At 42.2% G+C, this 24,870-nt stretch overlaps 1 protein-coding gene across 1 annotated transcript in view; it reads right to left on the reverse strand.

Annotated features, from left to right (window-relative positions):
* Positions 1-1,024: 1,024 nt before the first annotated feature.
* AKNAD1 (AKNA domain containing 1) overlaps positions 1,025-24,870 on the reverse strand; it is a 35,184-nt gene continuing 11,338 nt past the window's right edge. The window contains exons 6-13 of the mRNA XM_044238811.1: positions 20,437-20,593; positions 15,213-15,304; positions 12,068-12,165; positions 7,812-7,934; positions 7,610-7,717; positions 5,277-5,358; positions 3,049-3,178; positions 1,025-2,320 (exon numbers count right to left, since the gene is read on the reverse strand). Of these exons, the coding sequence (XP_044094746.1) occupies positions 2,189-2,320; positions 3,049-3,178; positions 5,277-5,358; positions 7,610-7,717; positions 7,812-7,934; positions 12,068-12,165; positions 15,213-15,304; positions 20,437-20,593 (922 nt within the window). The 3' untranslated portion in view covers positions 1,025-2,188. The remainder of the gene's footprint in view (positions 2,321-3,048; positions 3,179-5,276; positions 5,359-7,609; positions 7,718-7,811; positions 7,935-12,067; positions 12,166-15,212; positions 15,305-20,436; positions 20,594-24,870) is intronic.

Genomic DNA, 24,870 nt, shown 5'->3' on the forward strand with positions numbered 1-24,870 from the left:
GGAGCATGGGGAAGGGAGAGTCCATAGCTTTCAATAGTTTTTCAAAGAGGGTTGGACCCAGAAAAGGTTAAGAGCTAATGATTTGTACGAGAGCCCTTGAACTCTTCAGAAAAGTTTAATTTTAACCTTGGGGACAGGATAGTGATGCTTGGCACACAAAACAAGTTATCAAGTTGTGATTAAATTTAGGTAAGTGATAAATCTAGATGCCTATTAGCATACGTACAGTTTAAGCTCCCTCTTTTAAAACACTACTTCCTGGGGCGCCTGGGTGGCTTAGTGGGTTTAAAGCCTCTGCCTTCAGCTCAGGTCATGATGCCAGGGTCCTGAGATCAAGTCCCGCATTGGTCTCTCTGCTCAGCAGGGAGCCTGCTTCCCTCTCTCTCTCTCTCTGCCTGCTTGTGATCTGTCTCTCTGTCAAATAAATAAAATCTTTTTTAAAAAATAAATAAATAAAATGCTACTACCCATCTTCACTCTCTTCCTTATGGTGCCAAGACTTAAAAAGTACCTTCAGTCACAAAGTCAGAGATATCTTCTTCCATCTGGCCTCTGCTTTATCTCTTCTAAGGTACTCTAAACCAATTCCCAAGCCCTAAGGTTAAAAATAGCCCATTCTTCAGCCAGCTAGACAAATAGCAGCTGCCTTGGCCACAAAAATCTTCAAAGTGGGGATGGATCAACTCCGCTTACCACTGACTAAAGCTCTGGGGATTGGGAATTGTTGACTGGAGTGAATAGAGACCTCAGGAAGCAGGGAAAGAGCCAATCTTGGGCTGCTCTGTCATGAAAGGTTATAAACCAGTCTTAAAGAAGCAAAATAAATACATAAATAAATAATAATAAATTTTTTTAAAGTTTTATTTATTTATTTATTTGACAGAGATCACAAGTAGGCAGAGAGGCAGGCAGAGAGAGAGAGGAGGAAGCAGGCTCCCTGTGGAGCAGAGAGCCTGATGTGGGGCTCCATCCCAGGACCCCAGGATCATGACCTAAGCCGAAGGCAGATGCTTTAACCCGCTGAGCCACCCAGGCACCCCATAAAAAATTTTTTTAAAACAAAAAAATGTCTTGTTCTGACAGTCTACATAAAATGCTATATACACTTAGTTAATCACTAGTCCATAGTTTTAGAGAATTGTCTTCACTTTTGTCCCAACATTAATCTAGGACTAACATTTTTGCATCTGACTTCAGGAGATCTTCACATAGTTCACATTATAAACATAAGAATTTCATACTGTACAGAAAGTAAAAGTAAAGATTCTTCCTTCCCTGAACGACACCCAGGTTCCATTTCCTAGAGGTCCACTGAATAGTTTTGTGTATTTTCCCAGAAAATATGTATGCCCTTTGAAAAACATACACGAATGAGGGCACACTGCATGTATTATTGGTCGTCCTTGCTTTCTTTCACTATCTTGCAAGATAATCTGCCTCATTTTTTTCCGCAGCTACAGAGCACTAACTGCATGACTGTTATTTGTGAATCTCCACAGTGGGTATTAGATGAGTTCCATATGGGGACTCTTCCCCTCCGTGCTCCACTGGCTACCCCTGCGTAATACCATGACCTATTATGTGAGTTCCCTAGGAAGTAACTTCTAATAGTGGGGTTGCTGCTCAAAAGGTAAGTGCTTTTTTACATTTGTAGGATTTGATACCAAGTTGCCTTCCCCCCAGGTTACACCAATTTACACTTCCATCCCTAGGGTACAAAAGCATCTGTCACCCCCAACCTCGCTGACACTGGCTTTTCTAAACTTTAGTTTTTGCCATACTAATAGGCAAAAGTATATTTTGGTTCTATCCTTTTTTTTTTTTTTAAATAATCTCTATACCCAAGGTGGGGCTCAAACTCTTGAGCCTGAGATCAGGAGTCGCATGCTCTTCCCATGGAGTCAGCCAGGTTCCCCTAGTTTATTGCTTTGATTTTTTTTTTATTAGGAATTAGGAATAATAGATTTATTTTAAAATAAATACTTGTTGATTCAATTTTAAGAATCAGGGTCCATTGTTTTTTTCCTTTTAAGCACTTTGTGCGCTACCCCTTTGCCCCCATAGTTTTGCTGTTTTCTCTAGAAAGTCACCTTCCTAAATGGTATAAGAAGATACTTTGGGGAGGAAGATCAAGTTTTCTTTGCATTTCTTTTTTTTTTTTTTAAGTCCTCGGTTGCCTTGGGTTGAACTAGTATTTCAGTTGATTCCTCCATCTCTTTACTTTGGCAAGATCTTCTGCAATAGTTCTAATCATTCGATCAGTGGTTTCTTTCAAAATGGTTGCTGTCCTTAGGGCATGATCCAAAGACAAGTTTAAAATCTACAGAGGAAAAATCCACACATTTTATTTAAAGTTACTGTTTCTGTTAATTGGGTTATCTCATTATTAAACATTGAAAGGTGGAATTTTTGGAGTATTCTTTTCCCACCCAGTCTATTCCTGTTTTTGACTGTTGGTTTCCTAGGTAACTGGTCTGAGATGGAATATATTTTTTAGGGAAAGGGACAGAAAAAAAAAAAAAAAAGAAAACCCACCCAACACGTGACCAATGAATGTGACTCAGAGGGTGAGATCAGCAACCTGCTGGGTCGCGCCCAGCCACAGAGGAAGAGATCTGTGAGAAAGAAGGCAAGCTCTTGGGGGTCGTCAGAGGAGAGGGAAGGGTCATAACCCCTGAGAGGGCACCCACGGAGACTAGTGCTTGTGTTGAAAGCGTTTGAAATGGCCTGGGGTTTGACTGGAAAATAGGGAACTGCAGGCAGCTCTAACCCCACTGTCACTGGAACAGACTTGTGAGCGACTGGAAACAAGCTGCTGCCTGCAGCTTTCTCCAGGAAATTTCCCTTGGAACCAATTTAGGAATAATACAACCACGGAGCTGCTCATGCTGTGTGTCTTTATGTTAGTGCTGAGCACAAGTTGATTTTAGTGGAGCGTTTTCTGGTCCCCCCATAATGTAATAATTTAAAAGCCATCAGTTTTGTGGTCAAGACCATACTTACAAGCTGCAAGGATTCTAGAAAGGTTTTTTTCCTGAAGTTCCTCACCTCAGATTCTGTTTCTTCAATACTGCCAAAGTTGCTTAAGGACTTGCTTCCCCAAATCCTGCAGGAGTGGAAATGGGGTGAGGGTGTAGCAAGGTCTGAATTATAGGTCATGAAAACCTTAAGATTGTTTATGGAAGGCAAAAGCATAATTGTATAAAGCTCCCCTCTCCCTCTAGTTCTGTGGTGGTTCAGGAATGACTGTGTGTGTGTTGGGGGTGAGGAGTTTGTGCAGTATCTGCCTTTTGTAGCTCCCATAGTCCTGTTGTGGCTGACCACAGAAATGATTTGTTCCATGACCGTGAAGGGTGTTTTCTCCCAGAATCTGTCTTCCTTTGGCACTGAAAGAGGCAAAACTCCGACTTTTATTCAGTTTTCATTATTTTTCGAGCCTGCCTTCTACCCTGCATATTATAAAACAAATGCACACAAATCTGCCAATTGCAGGCACTTTGAGTTGAGTTCATCTAGCACCAGTGAGCTTAGAGCAAGGAGGCAGCAGCAGTAGAAAGATAAAAGCAGCACCTCTTTAAACAGGCTCCCCTGGACTACTAAACTAGAAGTATCACTCTGTCTCTTGATGGGCTGGGTGAATAATGGGGGCCACTGTCACCATGTAACAGTTGTTCCAGTTGTGCACTGCATAGCTCTGGGAGGTTTCATTTACAGTCTATGCAAAGGGCACTGCCTGGTGTTATGCTTTGCACAACCATGCTAAGAGATGCCATAAGACCTTGCCTGTTGACACATGGGCCATGGATTCATCCTCACATTCCCCCTGGCTTGAGATTCCTTCTGTTAAGCAGTACTTCGCTGGTATATAAAACACTTGCGGCAGTCATCTCCAGAAAGTGGCTCTGAATGCTATGACCCGAAGCCCCCCTTCATTCCTCTCCCCTGCCACATTCACATGACTTGGTTCTACAGGTTAGTTTAACACATTGAATCTACCATCCAGTTGAGAGCATCAGAGAATATCAGCATCAGGAGCCCCTAGCTAATGAAAAACTCCAGGCAGGGCAAGGCAATGTCGTGCAACGGGAAGGGTGTGGGCTTCAGAGTCCTCTGTCTCCCCACATCCAATCGGTCACCATGATCAACAATAACAGCCATCACTTGCTGAATGCCAGGTACTTTTCCAGGTGCTTTATATGTATTGACCCAATCCTCAATGAGTTTGGCACTATTATGATTCCCATGTGGGGAATACTGGGGAAATATAGTGAGGAAAGGGAGGCAGTCAGAGGTCAGGCAACCAGCTCAAGGACACAGAACGAAGATGCAAACCAAGATGTCACCAGAGGCCACATTCTTAAACACGACCCTGCATTATGATAGTAGCTACTGAGTTCAGACTTCGTGAAGGAGCGCAGAGCCTGAACTATTAACCACTCTGCTACACTGTTATTGATTCTGCCTCCTAAATAGCTCTTGGATACTAGACCTTTCTCTCTCCTTCGCTACCACTCTTGAACAAGCTACTACCATCTCACCTGGACTATCGCACCAGCCTCTTCCTTGGCCTCTGTGCTCCAATCCTTGACTCCTCTCCTCCATTCCTGCTCATTTAGTAGTTACAATGATCTTTTACAAATACTAGGAAACTTTAAAAACGCCCTGGTTAAAAACTTCATTGGCTTGTTACACTCAAAAGTCTGAAATCCTTCCTGTAGCTTACAAGCCCTTGCATGGTCTCGCCCTGCCCATCCATCCCACCAGCTTCCCCTCACCAGCCCCATCATGCCCCACAGACACAGCCACTGCACTGTTCTGGAATTTGCCAGGGGGCCTTCCCACTCCAGCAAGCTCTCTTAAACTGGAATGGCTTCACTCTTACCTTTACACCCCCTTGCTAATTGATTCATACTTCTCCTTTGGTGGTCAGCTTTCCTGAACCCCCAAATTAGGTAATGGTACTCGCTACACCCTCTTTTTGGCACTTACAAAGACTGGCTCTTCTACCAGGAAAGTAACTTCCATGAGGTCCGGGACAGTAGTTTAATTTTTCACTGTGTCCTAAGAACCTGGCCCAGGACCTTGATGTTAACACTCAAATACTTGTTGAATGAATACATGTATGTTTGAAGTATTAGCCATACTTTCATTTGAATCTTGGCTCAACTACTTATGATCTAGGTGATCTTGGGCCAGTAATTTCATGCACTAAGCACATTGTATGTACCCAACTAGTGGGTAGTCATATTTGTTATTAATAATAAAATAATACTTACTTTCCTGGTATGGGCTCATGTTCATCATGAGAGAATTTTGGATTCAATGTCTGGGAACAGATCCATTCTGGCTTTGAACGAGCTGAAAGATGTTAGCTATGATTAAATTCAGAGCATCAGAAATGATCCCCAGGGGCACCTGGGTGGCTCAGTGGGTTAAAGCCTCTGCCTTCGGCTCAGGTCATGATCCCAGGCATGTGGGATTGAGCCCCATATCAGGCTCTCTGCCGGCAGGGAGCCTGCTTCCTCCTCTCTCTCTCTCTGCCTGCCTTTCTGCCTATTTGTGATCTCTCTCTCTGTCAAATAAATAAATAAATAAAATCTTTTTTAAAAAATGGTCCCAGACTTTTCTGTGTGAAATATTTCATGAAATTTTGAGAAGAAAATTGGGGAACATAGAAAACAAAGAACTTTCTATCAGGTATTCTGAATTCAGGAAAAGAAATTTAACTCATTTATCTTAAGAAAATCAACCTTTAACAGGGGTTTTATCAGTAGCCATAAGACCAGGAGTCTAGGTTTAGGTTTGCTGGGAGCTAGCTGTGTGACACCTGAGCATGCCGACCAGTTTCTGTGGACTCAACTACTTCATCTGACAAGTGGAGGGATTATCCCTTTGATGGGGATTGAGGTCTTCTCCAAACACAGGAGCAAGGTTTCTAGGAGTCAGAAACTAAATTATGTTACTAAGACAATTCCAGAAAATAGACTAAACAAAAAAGATAAATGTAGGAAAGGCACTGTGGATGACAAGAAAGCCAGGGAAAGGAAGAAAGAAGAGTAGTGGCCAATAAGTCTGCCTTCTCTGTTGCTGGTTCTCCTTCCCAGGTCTCCTGTCTTATTCACCAGTCTCTTATAGCTAGGCTTCACTCCCCCTCAGGAGGGTCCCATTTGATAAGGGAACTGGGAGACATTGTCCCTCAGACATGGAAGGCAGAGCAGAAGCCAGAAGGTCCAAATTAGACATGTTGACCACCCAAACCTAAGTTGTGATGAGCAGAGATACTAATGAGTTTAGTCTTAATCCTTTGCTAGTCTCCAAATACAATTTTGGATTTTATTTGAAACATAGAAACTCAAAGTTGGGGAGGGACCATAGGGTCATCTGCTCCAGTTCTAGTCTGGCCTACAGATTTGTACATCCTGACAAAGTTCATTGTCTCCGGATGGGATCTGTAGAGACATCTCTGCAGATGGGGCTCACGACCTCCCACAACAGCCCACTCCATTCCAATTTCTGGAAGGTTCTTTTCAATGTTGAGCAATACCTCTCTAAGACTTCCGCCCTCTCGGCCACTGTACAGTTACTAATGTGGCTCGAAGTCACACTTCCAGTGACTCAGTTGACCCCTCATTCCCTCATGTATTGGAATGACAGGTCTCATGGGCTATAAACCCAAAGGCCAAGGAGATAGTAAAAAATCTGCTCTGTTACTTCTGCAGAGTTTTGGTGGCTGTCATCTTGACAGAACACATCCACTTGAAGGATTTGGCAGCTGGGGACATAGGAGGCACACAGCTGAGTGCAATCTGGTAAATGGCATTCTTTCATCTTGGAAATTGGCAATTGTGAAAGATAAGAAACATTCTCCCTGATGCCCTGTCCACAGATAAGGAGAGAAAGAGCTGGAGGTTTCCCACAAGGAGAGGATGTTAAAGAACCTGATACGGCTGCCATTCAGAAGCAAAACATGGAGTATTTCCTTCCTTCCCTTTTGTTCCCTTAGCACACTCTGACTTTACAATTCTAGCACCACATTTTGCCATGAACTTTACTTTTTGGGGGGTGAGTTCCTTTCGTAGAACTCCTTGGGGAGGGAGGAGCCGTGCCTTATTCATCTTTATAAATAAATGTTTGTGGGCTTTTATTTTTTTCCAATGACAGCAAAATTTTGCGTTGAAATTAGCAAAATGATGTTTAAGGAGTGTAAAAATAGTCTGTTTTTTTTTAACATGCAAACTTTTAGTAGGGACGTATTTAAAGCTTTCACCACTCCTGAATAATAGCAATACTAGTGGCGACTTTTCGGTTGGTCATTTGTATAGTAAATGTTTACCATTTGTTACGTACTTACACTGAGTTAGCACATAATAAGTTTCAAGGTTTATTATTGCCATCATTGCCAGGATTTTCTGTCTCCCAGCCCTGGCCCAGCCTCTGGCCATCCAGGATGCAGGAGCCTCAGGTGAGTACTAGAGAACCAAGGAGCAGACTGGAAAGGGCAGGGCATCCCCCACCCCAAAGGGAAGCAGTGGTCGGTATGATACAGGTCCCCCATGCCTGGGAGACCACCCTGCTTACAAAGATGAGATCGTGCAGCAGATGTACTTACAAGGTGAAGAGTTTTTATTTTCGTTTAAAAAGCAGAGCTTGACAAAGGCACTTCTTTCATTAGGATTTAAGTAATTCTGTCCTGGCATGTTGTATTTGTAATGAAATTCTAAAAAGAAAGAGGAAAAATACAACTCATTGCCGGCAAACAACAGCCATCCCCACTTAACGCCTTCCTTGCAAGGCCCCCTTGTCACGCTCACCTTCAAGTGGCTTTTTGCCACAGACTCTTCTGGAATTATGACTCTTAGTGCCACAGATCTCGCGCTGATTACTTTGCAGTCCAGTCCCAGAAAGAGAAGAGCAGCTGGGGCCTGCATCAGAACCTGAAAAAGCCCAAGTTACACGAAGAAAGTGTGAGTTTCTTCATCAGAGTCATAAAATGTGGTGTGGAGAGTAGAGCTCGAACCTCGCCAGGTATGTAGTTGGTGCCAGAGTGTTCCACTTCCCCAGTTGTGTTCCCAAGGGGAGCTGCCAGCCTCCAGACGATGTTTGGAATCCCCTTATGACAACCGAGAGATGTTTTGATAAGGAACAGATTTGATATGAAAGTCTTAAGATTTTCCTTGCACATGGGGGTGCTTAGTGAAGGTCTGTGGAATTGATGGGTCTGTGAAAATGTGGCCCACAGAATCAACTACATAGCTTTCAATAGTTGGAGGAGGAGGAGGGAGGAGGATGCAAGATGGAGGGGTGCCTGGGTGGCTCAGTGGGTTAAAGCCTCTGCCTTTGGCTTAGGTCATGATCCCAGGGTCCTGGGATTGAGCCCCGCATCGAGCTCCCTGCTCAGCAGGGAGCCTGCATCCCCCTCTCTCTCTGCCTGCCTCTCTGCCTACTTGTGATCTCTGTCAAATAAATAAAAATCTTAAAAAAAAAATTCAAGATGGATATTTTTCCAGATTTGCCCTGATACACCCACATTCTTTTCTCAGACCCTGTTGTGGCCAAGAGCTTGTGTTTTGTCACCCAGACAATTGGAAAGATGGTTTTTCTTTACATCAAATCCATATGCCGGTATGGGCAACTGAATTATAGCTCTGTCTTTATCCATGCCACAGAGGCTAGCAGTTGAGAACGTGTATATCTAACACAGGGCTAGAACCTCGCAGGCTGTGGACCATGGAGCCCTCCAGGTAAGGCTAGAGTGTAAGAGCCTGGGCCAAACGGATGTGCATATCAGGCTTGGGTGTCCAAGCAACACCTCAGGTCCAGGAGGGATGAGACCAGGGGACAAAATCTCTGCCGATGCTACCTGCCTCACCACTCTGGTGATTATGCTCATTTGTAACATTATCTTTCAAAGAATAAGTCACAATGGAATGAGCTCTAGAGATGTTTTTTCTTTTCCGTATCTCAGTTAGTAGCCACTGAGGGGCGCCTGGGTGGCTCAGTTGGTGGAGCATCTGACTCTTGGTTTTGGCTGAGATTGTGATCTCAGGGTCATGAGATCAAGCCCTCTGAGTCGGGCTCCATGCTCAGTGTGGAGTCTCTGGAGATTCTCTCCTTCCCCTCTGCTCCTCTCTCCCCCCACTTGTGCATATCCTCTCTCTCTCAAATAAATAAATAAATAAAATCCTTTAAAAAAATAGTCATTGAATTCCTTCTCAATCCATAACTCAAGGAAATTGCAATAGAGGATTGAGGGCATACCCTGAGAAGGTTGTATAGTGGAAAGGTATGAGGTTCAGATAGACCTGAGTTTGAAGTCTGGGTCTGCCACTAGTTAGCCGTGATGGTTAAAAATTTCTCCACAAATTCTTCAATATGTTCTTCCGAAGGCAGAGCCTAATTCTTCACTCCTTGAGTGTGAGCTGGATTTAGGACTTGCTTCTCACAAATAAAATGACAATGATGATGTATAGCTTCCAAAACTAGGTCATAAAAGACACCAAAGCTTCCATTTTGGTCTTTCTCTTGGATCTCTTGGCTGTGATGTCATAATGACATTCAATGTGGGCCTACTGGAGAGGTACACACAGTGAGGAACTAAGACCTCCTCCCAATGGCCATGTGAGTGAACCATCTTAGAGGCAGGTTCTCCAGTCCCAGTCAGGCCCTCAGATGATGGCGATACTGGCCAACATCTGACTATAGCCTCATCAGAGAACTTGAGCCTAAATCACTCAGCTAAGCTGCTCCCAAGTTCCTGACCCATAGGAATTCTGAAAATGTTTGAATTTATTTGTTATTTTGAAGCATTAGTTTTCGAGATACTTCACTACACAGCTGTAGAAATACACCAGCTCTTTGATTGGCAAGTTACTAAATTTCTCAGAGCTTCCATTTCCTTATCTGTAAAATAAAGATAATTCCTATTTACAGGGATGTAAGGATTGCTAAATGTTATGCACCATGTCAACAGTTCTCAAATATTTTACATCAGAACGCTTTTACACTCTTAAAATTAAGAACCCTAAAGAGCTTTTGCTTATTATAGTTTTTATCTATCATATATCATAATATATGCCATTTTTTGACCTGTGGTGAAAAATCTCACCCCGCATTGGAGAAGAGCTGTTATATGGCAGTCAATTGGTTGAAGATGGACTGGTACAGAGATATCTATTATAAATTTCAAGTCATTTTTGCTAGTGAAAAATCATTCAGATCGTCCCAAGACTGAACTGATAGTCCTAAGGCTTTTTTGTTTTCAAGTAGAATTTTAAACTGAAACATTTAAAAATATTTGATTTATTTCATCATTTACAACCAACAGTAAACCATTTCATGCTGACAAAATAACTTTTTTTTAATTTTTAAAAGCTTTATTCATTTATTTAAGAGAGAGCGAGCGCACACATGTGCTCATGGAGGCGAAGGGCAGAAGATGAGGGAGAGGGACAAGCAGACTCTGCACCGAGCCCAGGGCGCAATACAGGGCTTCATCCCAGGATCCCGAGATCATGACGTGAGCCTAAACCAAGAGTCCAACACTCAACCCACTGAGTCATCCAGGTGCCCCCAAATAATGGGTTCTTAATGCAAAAGAGCTATTTTTATTTTTATTTTTATTTTTTTTTAAGATTTTATTTTTTTATGTGACAGACAGAGATCACAAGTATGCAGAGAGGCAGACAGAGAGGCAGGTGGTGGGCGGGGAGGGGCGGGGGGGGGGTGGGGGAAGCAGGCTCCCTACTGAGCAGAGAACCTGATGCGAGGCTCGATCCCAGGACCCTGAGATCATGACCTGAGCCAAAGGCAGAGGCTTAACCCACTGAGCCACCCAGGCACCCCAAGAGCTATCTTTAAAAATTAAAAGAGTGGCAGTATTTTATGTTTTGACAAGTGACTTGAATATCTGGCATGATAGAAGGCTCTGGATCCCACCGCTTCATCTCCATTCAATTGGTTGCAATATTGGCCTTGCACGGGGATGTAGCTAGGAAAGAGAGGGCCTCACAGCCCTGCTGAGACCTTCTGGGCCTTCTGACCACACTTGGAAAACCTGTCCTGGTATAGCAGCTGGTAGGTGTTCAATCAATGAAACATTACTATGACTATTAGGAAAGGAATCATTGGGGCGCCTGAGAGGCTCAGTCGGTTAAGCATCTGCCTTTGGCTCAGGTCATGATCAGGTCATGATCCCAGGGCCCTGGGATGGAGCCTGTGTCAGACTCCCTGCAAGCTTAGCTCCCTACTCAGCTCAGCTCCCTGCTTCTCCTCCTACCCCTTCCCCTGCTCGTGCTCTTTCGCTACCTGTAACTCTCTCAGATAAATAAATCTTTTAAAAAAAGAGATTGAAAATGAATCATCTACTGAGAAGAAGTAGTAACTACACATGACAGAGCAGAAAGAACACCAAGTGGAAGGAAGGGCTCTTGGCCAATCACTCTTTTGAGCGTAAACAAGCCTCGTTAGCTCTCTGGCCCCAGGTTGTCGTATAACAGGGAAGACCGGGCTCGGGTGGGGACCCTCATGCTGGGAGCTGCCTGAACAGGCAGGCCTCGGCCTCACCTCTTTCTCAGTCGGGATGGTTCTGCCTGGGGATGTTTTTCTGCTTAAACTACCTTTGGAGGAAGGTTCCTCTGACTAAAAATATCATTGAATTCCACGCCCTGCGTGCTGTCCCGGTCTCCCAGCTCTCTTTCTTTGCTTCTGTGAAATGTGTATGGACAAGTCGGCAGCAAGTCTCCCATGGCCAGGAAGCTCAGCAGGCGGGGATTCTGGGTCATGCTGGAAGGATGACACCCAGAGCTGAGGCCACCTCACAACTGAGTGCATGGAGTCCTGGGACTCCCGCACAGACACAGGTGGGCACTCTCACCCTGTCTGACCACATTTGATCCATTTGATTCTATTCCATTATTAATTTTTTTCATAGTGCCAAAAACATACAATCTGCAACCCCCACATCTAGGTAAAGCTGCTTGGTGTGGCAGGTGGTCTGCCGGCAGGGAGCAGACCCATGGAGGGGGACCTTGAGGACGGAGCCCCCACCTCCCCAGGCCCCTCAACTTACTGTGAATCGAGTTTGCAAGCAGGGACTTTTCTTGAATGGCGGGGGGACACCTTCCACAGTTGGTCCTCCTGTGCCCTTTTTTCTCCGTGTTTTCTTTCCTATAAAAGGTGCATAAGATCCCATAAACTTTAAGCCCACTTCTAGAGATCGTGAGCATACTGGTAAAACTGAAATGTTAAATTTCTTGTATCAGAGCCTGGGACGATGCAGGAGTGGCGTCTTGTCCTCAACACAGAGTTCCCTCTGCCTGCCTTTTGGAGAGCTTCACTATAAGAAACCGTACCCAGCACCACCTGGCCTAGTAAGAATATGTATACTAAATGTTAAAAAATAAATCTGTTTTTTCCCCAGAGGACAATATCTAATCACCATGCACACACATGCAATGTAGAAATTTGAAGCATGGAATTGTAAAATTTGGAGTTTTCTTCATATTCATGTCTCAAAATCAACTCTTTTCAGGGGAAGAAGCTGTGCTCCCTGTCAGTATTGGGTCACATGGCTTTGGCTCCACACATGCAAGCTGAATGTGTCCAGAACATCCAGAGAGCGGGATTTCAGCTGTTCATGGCCACCAGGGGGCACCAGAAAGATCTCTTCCAGCTGTCTTTTACCAGGACACTTGCTCGGACCTGTCTTTCGCTTCAGCCTGCCTCCTTCTTCATGGAAATTCTAACTCCTTGAGAGAAATTCTAATCCATCACATTTCTTTCTTTTTTTTTTTTTAAGATTTTATTTATTTATTTGACAGAGAGAAATCACAAGTAGATGGCGAGGCAGGCAGAGAGAGAGAGGGAAGCAGGCTCCCTGCTGAGCAGAGAGCCCGATGCGGGACTCGATCCCAGGACCCTGCGATCATGACCTGAGCCGAAGGCAGCGGCTTAACCCACTGAGCCACCCAGGCGCCCTCCATCACATTTCTTAATAAAGCCCTCGCTCAGCCCCTGAGGTACAGTAATAGCCCTCCAGGAAAGTTGCTTGTTCTTAGTGTGGAGGGCACTGTGCCCTTGATGTCCTAGACAGAGCTGGTGAAAGAAGAGCAGGGGACGGGGGGGTGTGCGGGGTACCAGGGCAGGGCACAGGAGGAGCAGCCCCAGGCGTTGCTTGGCCTACGCAGCATCCCTCAACCGCACCCAGGCCCACTGACCTCCGGTGGAGAGGGGCCCTGTGCTTGGAGTTGGGGGGCCTGGGGGCTGAGAAGCTGGGTCCCTCCCCTCCCCTTTGGAAAAACATACTTTCCTCCTGACTCACATATTTCCTCACACCTCATTTTCTTTCTCCACCCTCTGCCTTCGGGGGATTTGAACATCTGCTCTCCAAAGTGGAAAACTTGGATCTCTTTCAAGAGAGTTCAGTCCCACGCATGACTTTCTTTTTCTGCCTCTTTTAAGCTTCTTTGTGCACTAAAATCTTCTTGCCAAACATAAAAGCTAAGGGCGATTCTACTTAAGGAGACAGGTTCCCAAAAGGACAAAGTCGCTAAAATCCAAAATCTTAAATCTTAAATCCAAAATCCTGCTTTAGACATAGCACAAGGGATATGCATTTTATTTGTAGCATATTTATCATCTATTTGCATATACATAAATATCCCTTGAACATCAGCAAACTTCATAAAGCAATGTCTTATCTGAGAGATATCTAATCTTCTAGAAGAATAAAGAGTGTATGTAGTCCTTTGTTCAATTAATCCTCAGGTATTATGTAGTTTACCAAGATTTCAATTTATAAATCAATTTATAAATTTATAAATTTCAATTTATAAATGAATGTACCCCAGTCATACATTCATTGTTAGATTCTGATCATCACACTCGGTTGTGCTTTTCCTTTCCTCTTGCCTGTCATAAAAGAGAAAATTAAGTCTGGAACATTGGTCCCTGACTTGGTATTCAAAAGTATCTGTAGGGTCTAGACTAGGAATTTGAAAGAGAAGCATTCAATACGTCGCATGCTTAATTAAAACGTTTTTTTTTTTAACGTCAAACTGTTTTTATTATACTTACTACAATTTAAAAAATTCCAAAACCTTGGTTTCATTCAATAAATAAAAATAGTTGGTCTGGGGTGTCTCAAGGAGTAGGCATCATTACTGCCCCTTATATTTAAAGGAGAGTCAAAACTGATGACTGGCATGTTGGTTTAAAGCAGTTGTCCATACCAGATGATGCATGGTCATTTTTAACACAAACACCCTTCTGTTGGGGGGGGGGGACACTCTCTTAGGACAAGCGCCCATTCCCGTGGTGGAATCCTTTCGAACTTCAGACCTTGTCATCTGCTTCTATTAGAGCCTATTATGTGTATGTAATAATAGTTGCTAAACATCTCCTCCCTCCTTGACTCTTGACCTTTCCAAGGTAAATTAGCCCAGCTTTGGCCTGCATCCAGGATACTTCCTGAGCATATAGGTGACACCTCTCACTAACAGACAGAAGCAGCAAATAAATGATTCTGAATCCACATGGGCTAATGAGCGAGCCAAGTAAAGTTTCAAGAACATTAAGGATTTCTCCTTAGGATTTTACATCGATAGCTTTTTTTTTTTTTTTTTTTTTGTAACACAATTTACAACTTCTTAACCTCTGGAAGATTTCTTACTCAAGAATGGGGAGAAGTGAACCCTGAGAGGTGGAATTAGTTTTATTTCTAGTGGGACTGGGGACAGAAGGAGGGAAAGGGCAGATTTTCACTCATCACCAGGAGGTGGTCTACAAATGGTGCACGGTATTCTCCCCTTTGGGTGATGTTCTGACGGAGCGTACAGGACTAGCGACCCTTCGTGTGTGCTGTAGCTACGATTCTTAACCAGGGGGAACTTCTGAGAATCACTGGAGCAGATTTAAAAGAAGTATTCCTACCAGCGCTCCAGTCCCGGTGAGGCTGACACAGGAGGTGAAGTTGAAGCGTGCGCATTATTTGACAATCTCCCCGATGACTCTGATGCTCACCCCACTGGAGAACCACCTCGATTCGTGCATCGAGAGGGAGGCGGGGCCTGCCCAGCCCTGCGATCTGTGATTCTGAAACTTAGCCAGCGGTTGCTGGCATCTGTTCAATTCATCTGACGCCCACTCTCCCTGGAGCTATCATCCTGGCTCTGGCTCCCACCCATCCTAGGGATTCAGCAGCAAGAAGCCCTCACCATTCAAGAACTCCGTGGCAAAAGGCACAGCTTGGACTAGTCATCTGCGCGTGGTCTCGGTCCTGGTTTCCCGAGGTGGTGTTGGGGTTCTCCTGCACCACAAAGCACACACAGATGTGGCTCCGCGCAAGGAAGTGACTCAGGCCGCCACCGCTCACGCACAGAGGCAGCTGAACTCACCACTTCGGGACTCCTTCCCTTGGATTTCTCCGATTTCTCCCCTTTCTCCCTCGGTGGGGTCTGTGCTGTAATGGCCTGGGGCTTAAAGAGAGAAGGTTTCAACCCTGGCTTGGCCTCTCGCATTCTCCAAACATTTAAAAATTTAGTTTATAGATGAGAAAATACTTTACCACCTTTTTTCTTTCCTTAGTTTGGAATTACCCCAGGCTCCGCAGGAGGATGAACAGATTTAGGAAGATAATTTTTAAATCCATCAATCTGACCACTCTTCCTAGAGCTCTAAGAGCTTTTCCAAAGAAATGCATTCCACTACAAATTAAAACAGGTTTTAGGGACTATTCAGAGGCTGAAATTATTGTTTATATGTCCCTTTTTAACACAGAAAAATTACACTACTTCCCCAAAAGGCCTGACACCACCCAGAGTGTATTTTTTACTACAGTTTTACCCTTTCTGCAAACAGAAAATGTGCTCTTGTTCCCCCATTATAAACAATGCTGGCACAAGCATCGTTGTACAGATAGCTTTTTCCATATTTTGAATTACTTCCTTAGGAAAGGTGTAGGTCAAAGGTTGTGAACATGTTTGTGTGATGATACCTGTTGCCAAATTGCTTTCCGCAAACGCTGTAAGAATTACACAGCCGCCAACAATGTGGGCAGCTCAGTTTGAGCACACCCTTTGCTGCCTCAGGAATTATCCTTGAAAATGCTTTTGTTAATTTAAAAAGCGGGGAGGTGGCACCTCATGTTAATTGCCTCTGTTATTAAAGGAGATAAACTTTTCCCCATGTGCTTATTTATTGGCTGTGTTTCCTACTCATGACTTTCAGTTCATCTCCTTTGTCCATCACTTCTTTGGAGATTTTCAGTGTTTCCTTACTAGCAAAAACAACCATTTGTTGACTGCTCATTGGGCCAGATGCCCCTTTGTTCCTTCTCGCCATCCTGGCATCCTGAGGCTCAGAGAATTTCAGCCACTTGGCAAGGTCACAGAGAGTAAGTGGCAGAACTGGTATTGAACTCTCCCCTTCTGCTCGTGTTCTTAGACACAATTTTCCTGCTCCTTTGTGAACCTGTCAGAGCCCTTGGTATAACAAAAATCTCAATATTGAACATTATTTGTTCCTAATATTTTCCAACTTGTCTGCCTTTTAAAGGAGGCGGCTGTGGTTTTGGTTTTGCAAATAGTTAAAATGTTGATGTTGCCATAGAGGAGGTGGCAATGGCCAGGAAACATATGAAAATGAGTTAAATTCCACAATCTAAGGAATACAGGTGAAAACAAGGAGATACCAGTTTCACTTATCACTTTGACAAAGGTTGAAAAAGAAAAAGAAAAGATTCCCAGGGTGGGCTTGGGGAGATGGGGGACACAGCTCCTTTCCGATGTACAGCTGGGGCCTGACGCACCTCGCTAAGGGCCAGTTTATCAGAATTTTCACTCTGCCTCTTTAACTGCACTCCTAAGTTTTTAGTCTAAGGAAATAATCAAGTATGGCCCAAAGATTGCATATAAAATGATGTTCTGAAAGTAGTGTTTGTTATATCAAAGAACTGGAAAAAAACAAATGTCCATCAACAAGGGACTGGTTAAATGACTTGGTAATGAAATACAATGCAGCCCTTAAAAATGAAGCTGTAGATTCATTCTACATGATTGTTGAGGTGCATGTGATAAATGTTAAAAGAAAAAAAGCATCATAAAACTATAGAGCATGATCCCAGTTTTGCAAAAATGTATCTGTGTCTGCAGAAAAGAAAAAAAGACTAGACAGATACACACTAACATATTAGCTATGATTTTTCTCTCTGTGAAATGTTCTTCTTTATACTTTATCTTCTCATTTGTTTTCCATAAATTGTTTTTATAATTTAAAAATTAAAGAATTTGCCCCTGTGTTTTCTTTGATCACTTCTCACTTTTAGGGGTTGAGGGGTACCCCTCCACTTCACAGATAAGGCAGATTTACATGAGCAGAATGTAGGCAAGTGCCCTCCACCTGAACTGGGAGACCTGGGATCCAGTGTCCCCTGACGTTCGTCCCCGGCAAGTCTCCTCACCTTCCTAAGCTTCCAACTCTCCTTCTGTCAAGTCTTTGCCAGCTGTGAGCTCTGAGCCAACATTATACTTTTGTCGCTCTCCTTTTAGACCCATGTGTTTTTAATCCCAGTACTTCCAGCTCATTCATAATGAAATAATCTCAAGCTGTGGGCCCCAGACCAAGAGCCCTGGCATCACCTGGGAGCTTGTTAGAAACAGAACTGCAGGCTCACCTCAGACCCACCGAATCAAAGCCTGCATGGAGGAAGATTAACACATGATTCCTGGGCGCACTGCAGTTGGAGAAGCCCTGATCTGGAACAGGTACCCGAGGCAAGTGTCTCCTGAGCTCTGAGAGTGGGAAACAAGAGCCATACCAGCCGCTGTCACCAGCACTGACATCCAAGGTGTCAGCTGGTTTCAGAACCCAGGGCTCACAATGAAGCCTGTTTTAGAGCCACACTCGGCAGCACTGGCTTCAGTCAGAGATCCAACAGAGTGAATGGAACCTAGCAGGGCTGAGCTGCTGGACGTGCCCCTGGGATCAGAGGACCACCTCACGGACATTTGATCTGGTTAGTCTGTGTTAGCATTGTTTTGGGGACTTTGGTGTTTTTGTTTGTTGTTTTGGGGGGTTTTTTTAGGCAGTTTGAACTTCGAATCCATTCTTGAGCTCCATGGGAGGCCCACTTTAGGGGATTCTTTGGCTAAGAGTCACTGGGAATTGAATGGCAGCATTCCTGGGACAATGGGAAGGAGCAACCTGAGGTAGCATGTGGTGGGGACATCTTGTGGCCACTCTCCATTTCTCCTCTCACAACTGGTCAGGCCCTCCCTCAGGAGCAATAACTGTGAAGGAAGGGGCCTGTCGTGGCCCCAAAGGACACCCCCATGTCCCTTAGGAATCCGTGGCACCGCACAGAGGGACTGCCTTTAGAATTGCAGTTCCACGGGGAGGGACCCACATCAGTTCAGCATCCCCACTGCACCCCCCTAAGGCATGGTCACATCCTGCCTAGAGTCCCTGTCCCCAACCCTCCACCAAACTGCCTCTTTCTCTGCTCTCCCTCCAACTCAATTTAAATCTTACCTTCCCTGACCTTGTTTCCCTGCTCACACTGGGCCCTCCCACAGTGAGTGGCTTTTTGTCACATGCCATTACTGAATAGTCACAAAAGCTAACACCCAGCTAGTGTGCCTCCTACGAGCCAAGCCCCGCTTCAAGCGCTTTACCTATATTAACTCACTTCACACCGTAACAACATCATAACAATTTCTGACAAGCTGCCAGATGATGTCAATGCTCTTGGTCTGGGGACCACATTTAGAATTATTTCATTACAAATTAACTGGAAGTGCTGGGATTAAAAATCCATGGGTCTGAAATGATAAGACAAAATTACAGTGAGAAGTAAATAATAGTAATTCTGTTGGTTCAGAGCTTCACAGTTTACAAAGACTTCTTGCAGAAGAGGATTTGGAAGCTTAGGATGGTATTATTATCTTTATTTTAGAGAGAAGGAAACTGAGGCACAAAGAGGTTACATAACTTGCCCAAGGCCACAAAGCTGATGAGTGACAGAGTTGGTATTCAGATCCAGGCAGTTCAGCTCCAGAGTCATAGGAATGTGTCACGTCAAGTACATTGCACTTCTAACGTTCTGTCATTACACATTAATTTTATTTGTTCATTGTATGTATCCCTTAGAGATATGTAAGCATCTTGAGGGCAGGTGGTTTGTCGGCTTTGTTTATGTTATACCCCAATACCTAGAAAAGTGCCTAGCATTTGGCAATAAGTGTTTGTTGAATGAATGAATGATCCTCACAATAGACTCTTTTTTCAGGGATACTTAGGACAAAATTCTAGAGCTCTCATTATTTCGCAATAGTTGCTGGTAAACTTGGGACCCAGTAAAGAAAAGCAAACCCAGATCTGAGGAAACTACTGGAAGGAAGGCTAGGCTCACTCCCTGGGCTCCCTCATACCACTGGGAAGCCAATTCCTGTTCACAGCTGGGAAGTGTTGGAACTGTTAAATCCACAAGGGCTCAGAGGTTACTATACTGAGCATTCACGCTATACCAGGCATTCAGTCAGATGTCTGAAACACAAAGATAGATACAAGGGCACAGGGAAAAGTGAGACACAGTGCTGTGGGAACACAGAGGTCCGAGCAAAGAGTTCTGCCCGGGGTGGGGGACTGTGTGTCAAAGTTACATAAATGTCCCAAATCAGAAGCTTAGCCTTGAATGAAATTTTGCTGGGAAGGTTAAGTGTTTTGAAGGGGCAAACATACTCCTTTGGCAGGGCTAGCATTTATGTAAGCTTCAATATCTTGTTCTTAACTGTGACAAAAACCTATTTAGATTTTGAGAATCAGCCACAGGTTGTGATTTCAAGTACTGTATGAAACAAAAGAGTCACTTTATGGCAATTATCCAGATGATTCAGTTTCTCAGAATTTTAATTTAGTCTGAAATGTTTCTGATAGTTGAGGCTACAAAAACAAAAAGTGTAGAAAGACAGTGGTGATTGCTTTGAATTCCTAATCTTGCATATGTAGACAATCCCAAAAATTTAACTTGAGAGAAAGAAAATGCAGAAGTGGACCCATGGGAAATAGTTCTTCCCACTGAGTGTGTTATTTTTTATGTAGAAAAGGGAATATAAAACTATTAAGAAGAAAAATTATTTCTTCCAGGCACAATCCACAAAAATGTTGCTCTTCATCCAGAAGAAATAGCTTTTCAGTGGTTCCTTGGTTTAAACTGCATTGTGACATTTTAAACTAATAAGATATTTAAAAAGCCAACACTTAAAATAGCTTCTAATTTTTAAAAGCTGGTTCCACTTTAAATAATATGATTCATGGGACCTTGGAAAGTTAAATTTTCATGACATATTAAAATAGAATTCATGATTTCATGATTTAGGATTCTATAAGTGCATAAAAAACATTTTTTCTGGCATGAAATTAGGCTGTAGGTTGCTGCATTACCTCATTTGAGGGTGGAGAGGATGTGGATGCCAAGTCATCCGGGATGATTGGAGAGCTCACGGGAAAAGAGACGGCTGAAGTACATTTGCCCTTATTAATTTTCTCTTTAACATCTTCAAGTAGCATCTCCAACTTGAAGATTTCACCTTCCACTTCTCTAATAGACATAAACAGGCATCTTACTGGGTATGCAGTCAACATTCTAATTAGTAACAACAGTTCACGAATATAGCATTGATCTATATCATTAATGTGGTTTGGCTTCAGACAGGAAGGATAATGGACACCCGCCCTGACATGCATCCTGTTTATAGCCTCACTCCAAAGGCCTGGGCTCTAGTCCTCATTTTGTTATTCATTAGCTGTGTATCCTTGGGAAAATCACTTCATCTTACTGTGCCTCCAGGGTCTCAGCTATAACATGGGGAGAACAAGAATCTGCTCTCTGGATCTAATTATTTTGAGGTCCCTTATAGTTCTAAGAGCTATGATTCTATAGAAATAATGATTTATATCAATTGAAAAGAGGAAGGACATGAAATATCTGAATCATTTGATTAACAAGCTTGATCTGTAGGCATATGTACATACATGTATGCATGTATAAACAAATGTGTACGTGTAAATGTGTACCTAAATATAAGTATCGCTTTTTCCCAAAAAGAACCCAGTTTCCTCAAAGTCTAATTTACCTCATATTAATCCACAAAGCAAAATCTCAACAAATTTCAAAACATTAAAAATTGTACCACTGCTTTCTCACTAAGATCAGGAAAAAGGAAAGGATGTCCCTCCACCCCTCTTTTTCAACATTGTGCTGGAAGTCCTACCTAATGAAATAAGATAAGAAAATATAAGGTACACATATTGGAAAGGAAGAAATAAAAGTGTCTTTGTTCACAGATGAAAATCCTAAAGAATTATCAGAAAAACTAGAACTAATAAGCAATTATACTGAGGTTGCAGGATACAAGGTTAATATATGAAGGTGAATCACTGAGCTGTATACCATCAATGAACAAGTGAAATTTTAAATTTAAGACACAATACCATTTACATTAAGATCCAAAAAAATGAAATACTTAGGTATATTTACAAGACCTATAAAAGGAAAACTATAAAACTCTGATGAATGAAATCAGAAAACTAAATAAATGGAGAGAGATTCTATGTTTGTGGATAGGAAGACTCAGTATTGTCAAGATATCAGTTCTTCCCAACTTGATCTATAGATTCAGTGCAACCCCTATCAAAATTCCAGCTTGATCTTTTGTGGATACTGACAAAGCGATTCCAAAGTTTGTAAAAAGAGACAAAAGACTCAGAATAGTCAACACAATATTGAAGGACAAAAACAAAGTTGGAGGATTGATGCTATCCAACTTTTTTTTTTTTTAAGATTTTTACTTATTTATTTGACAGAGAAATCCCAAGTAGGCAGAGAGAGGAAGGGAAGCAGGCTCCCTGCTGAGCAGAAAGCCAGATGCGGGGCTCGAGCAGGGCTCGATCCCAGGACTCTGGGATCATGACCTGAGCCAAAGGCAGAGGCTTTCATCCACTGAGCCACCCAGGCACCCCATACACTACCCAACTTTGAGACCCATTATAAAGCTACACTAATCAAGGCAGGGGGGTATTGGTGAAAGAATACACAAATAGATCAGTGGAACAGAATAGAGAACACCTAGAAATACACCTACACACTCACCTGATATTTGACAAAAGAACAAAGGCAATACAATGCAGCAAAGTTAGTCTTTTTAACAATTGGATATCCACAGGCAAAAAAAAAAAATTAATCTAGACACATACCTTATACACTTTATAAAAATTAACTCAAAATGGATCACAGACCTAATGTAAAATGCAAAAGTGTAAAACTCCTAGAAGATAACAGAGTAGAATACCTAGATAATCTTGGGTATGGTGATGACTTTTGAGATAGAAAACCAAAAACACCATTCATGAAAGAAATAACTGATGAGCTAGAGTTCATTAAAATTAAAACTTCTGTTCTGCCAAGAAAATGAGAAGAAAAGCCACAGACCAAGAGAAAATATTGGCAAAGGACTGATAAAGGACCATTATCCAAAATATACAAAGAACCCTTAAAACACAACAATAAGAAAAAAAAACCAGCCCAATTTTAAAATGTGCTACAGACCTTAACAGACACTTCACCAAAGAAAATATACTAAAAGGAAATAAGGCTATGAGAAGATGCTCCACATCATTCATCACCAGGAAAATGTAAATTTAAACAATGATGAGATACCACTAGACATTAGTGGAATGGCCAAACTATGGAATGCTAAGAACACCAAATGCTGGCAAGGATGTAGAGCAATAGGAATTCCCATTCATTCTTGGTGGGAATGCAAAGTGGTAGAGCTACTTTGGAAGACAGTTTGACAGTTTCTTTCAAAACTAAACATATTTTTACCATATGATCCATCAATCACACTCCTTGGTATTTACCCAAAGGAGCTGAAAAATGTACGTCAGCACAAAAACTTGCATACAAATGTTTATAGCAGCTGTACTCCTACTTTTCAAAATTTGGTTGCAACCAAGATGTCCTTCAGTAGGTGAATGGATAAATAAGCTGTGGCACATCTAGACAATGTAATATTATTCATCCCTAAAAAAAATGAGTTATCAAGTCACGAAAAGACATGGGGGAACCTTATACACATATTACTGAGTGGAGGAAGCCCAATCTGAAAAGTCTACATATTGCATGATTCCAACTATGTGGCATTCTGGAGAAGGCAAAACTACAGGAACAGTAAAAAGATCAGTGATTGCCAGGGGCTGGGGGAGGGATAAGAAGATAGAGTACAAAGGATTTTCAGGGCAGTGAAAATTCTCTGTGATGCCATAAAGATGGATACAAGGCATCAAACATTTTTCCAACACCAGAGAATATACAGCACCAACAGTAAGCCCCAGTGCAAACTATGGGTTTGAACAACTATGATTTAGCTGTGTAGGTTCATCAGTTTTAACAAATGTATGGCTCTGGTGGGGGATGTTGATAATGGGAGAGAGGCTGTGTGTGCGCAAGCAGAGGTATATGGGAAATCTCTGTGTCTTACTCTTCATTTTCCTGTGAGACTAAAGATAATCTTAAAACATCTTAAATTATACCGTCCACATTCTTTGATCACTGGAAATTAATAACAAAATACAGCAACAAAAACAGCAACAAAACACTCATCCTAATAACTGTTGGGTTACTAGGAAACAAAAATAGAGATTAGGGGTGCTCTACAAGCAAATAAGAAGTGAGCAAACAACATGTAAAACCAGTGTAATGTAGCGAGTACAGTACTTGGAGGAAAATTTATAGCTTAAAATGCATTTACTAGGGGGAAAGTTCAAAATCAATAAACTAAATATTCAAAACAGGAAGATAGAAAAAAACGAAATATAAAACCCCCAATAGGAGAAATAAATGGAACTGAAAAGAATTTGATCGATAAAATAAAAAATTTTCTTTGAAAATCTCTATAAAATAAACCAGTAGAAAGTGACTGAAAAACATTAAAAATGAGAAAGGAAAGATAACAGAAGAAAAAATTTTAATCAAATGGGATTGAACGACTTTATACCAACAGTTTAGAATCTAGATGAAATGGACAAGTCTCTAGGAAAGCATAAATTATTAAAATCTACTGAAAGAGAAGTAGAAAATCTGAAAAAACTAACCAGAGAAAAATAGAAAGGATTATCAAAAACCTACGCCTACAAAAGGCACCAAATCCAAGTGGGATTATGAATGAGGTCAAGAAAGACTTTAACCCTTTTGGAACATGAAAAGGGAACATTTCCCAAATCATCCTATAGTTGAACATTAGGATGTTGATTAATATGTTAATATTAATTAATTATAGACTAATTTATATTAATAGGTTTAGGGAATAAATTAAATAGATTCCTAAATCCCATTTGGTTAAACATTTTCCTTAATTAAAAAAAAATCTGATCCTAGTAAACTTAGGAGTAGAAGAAAACTTTCTTGATAAAGCTTATCTACTTGAAATTACAGCAAACATCATACTTGGAAAAAAATTCCCTTACTCTTCAGAACATGACAAGAATGCTTGCTTTTGCTAGTATTATTTATCATTGTTTTGGAAAACCTAGCAAATAAATCAATAAAAAGAAACGTGATGTTAAGAATTGGTGGGAAGGAAAGATAAAGTATAAATATTTAGCGGGGAATGGGAGCAGGGAGAACCCATCGTTATTTTCAAAGGCTATGACTGCCACACCTAAGATAATCAATGGATAATCAATGGTTAATCAATTACTAAAAGCAAACTTGTGTAAGGTAGCCCAGCACAAGTTAAATATGTGATTTTTCTTTATTTCCTATGTATCAATTATGGAAACATCTATTACTAATGCTCAAAAACCTACAAAATAGCT

The sequence above is a fragment of the Neovison vison genome, chromosome 2, assembly GCF_020171115.1.
Source record: "Neovison vison isolate M4711 chromosome 2, ASM_NN_V1, whole genome shotgun sequence".
Classification (NCBI taxonomy): domain Eukaryota; kingdom Metazoa; phylum Chordata; class Mammalia; order Carnivora; family Mustelidae; genus Neogale; species Neogale vison.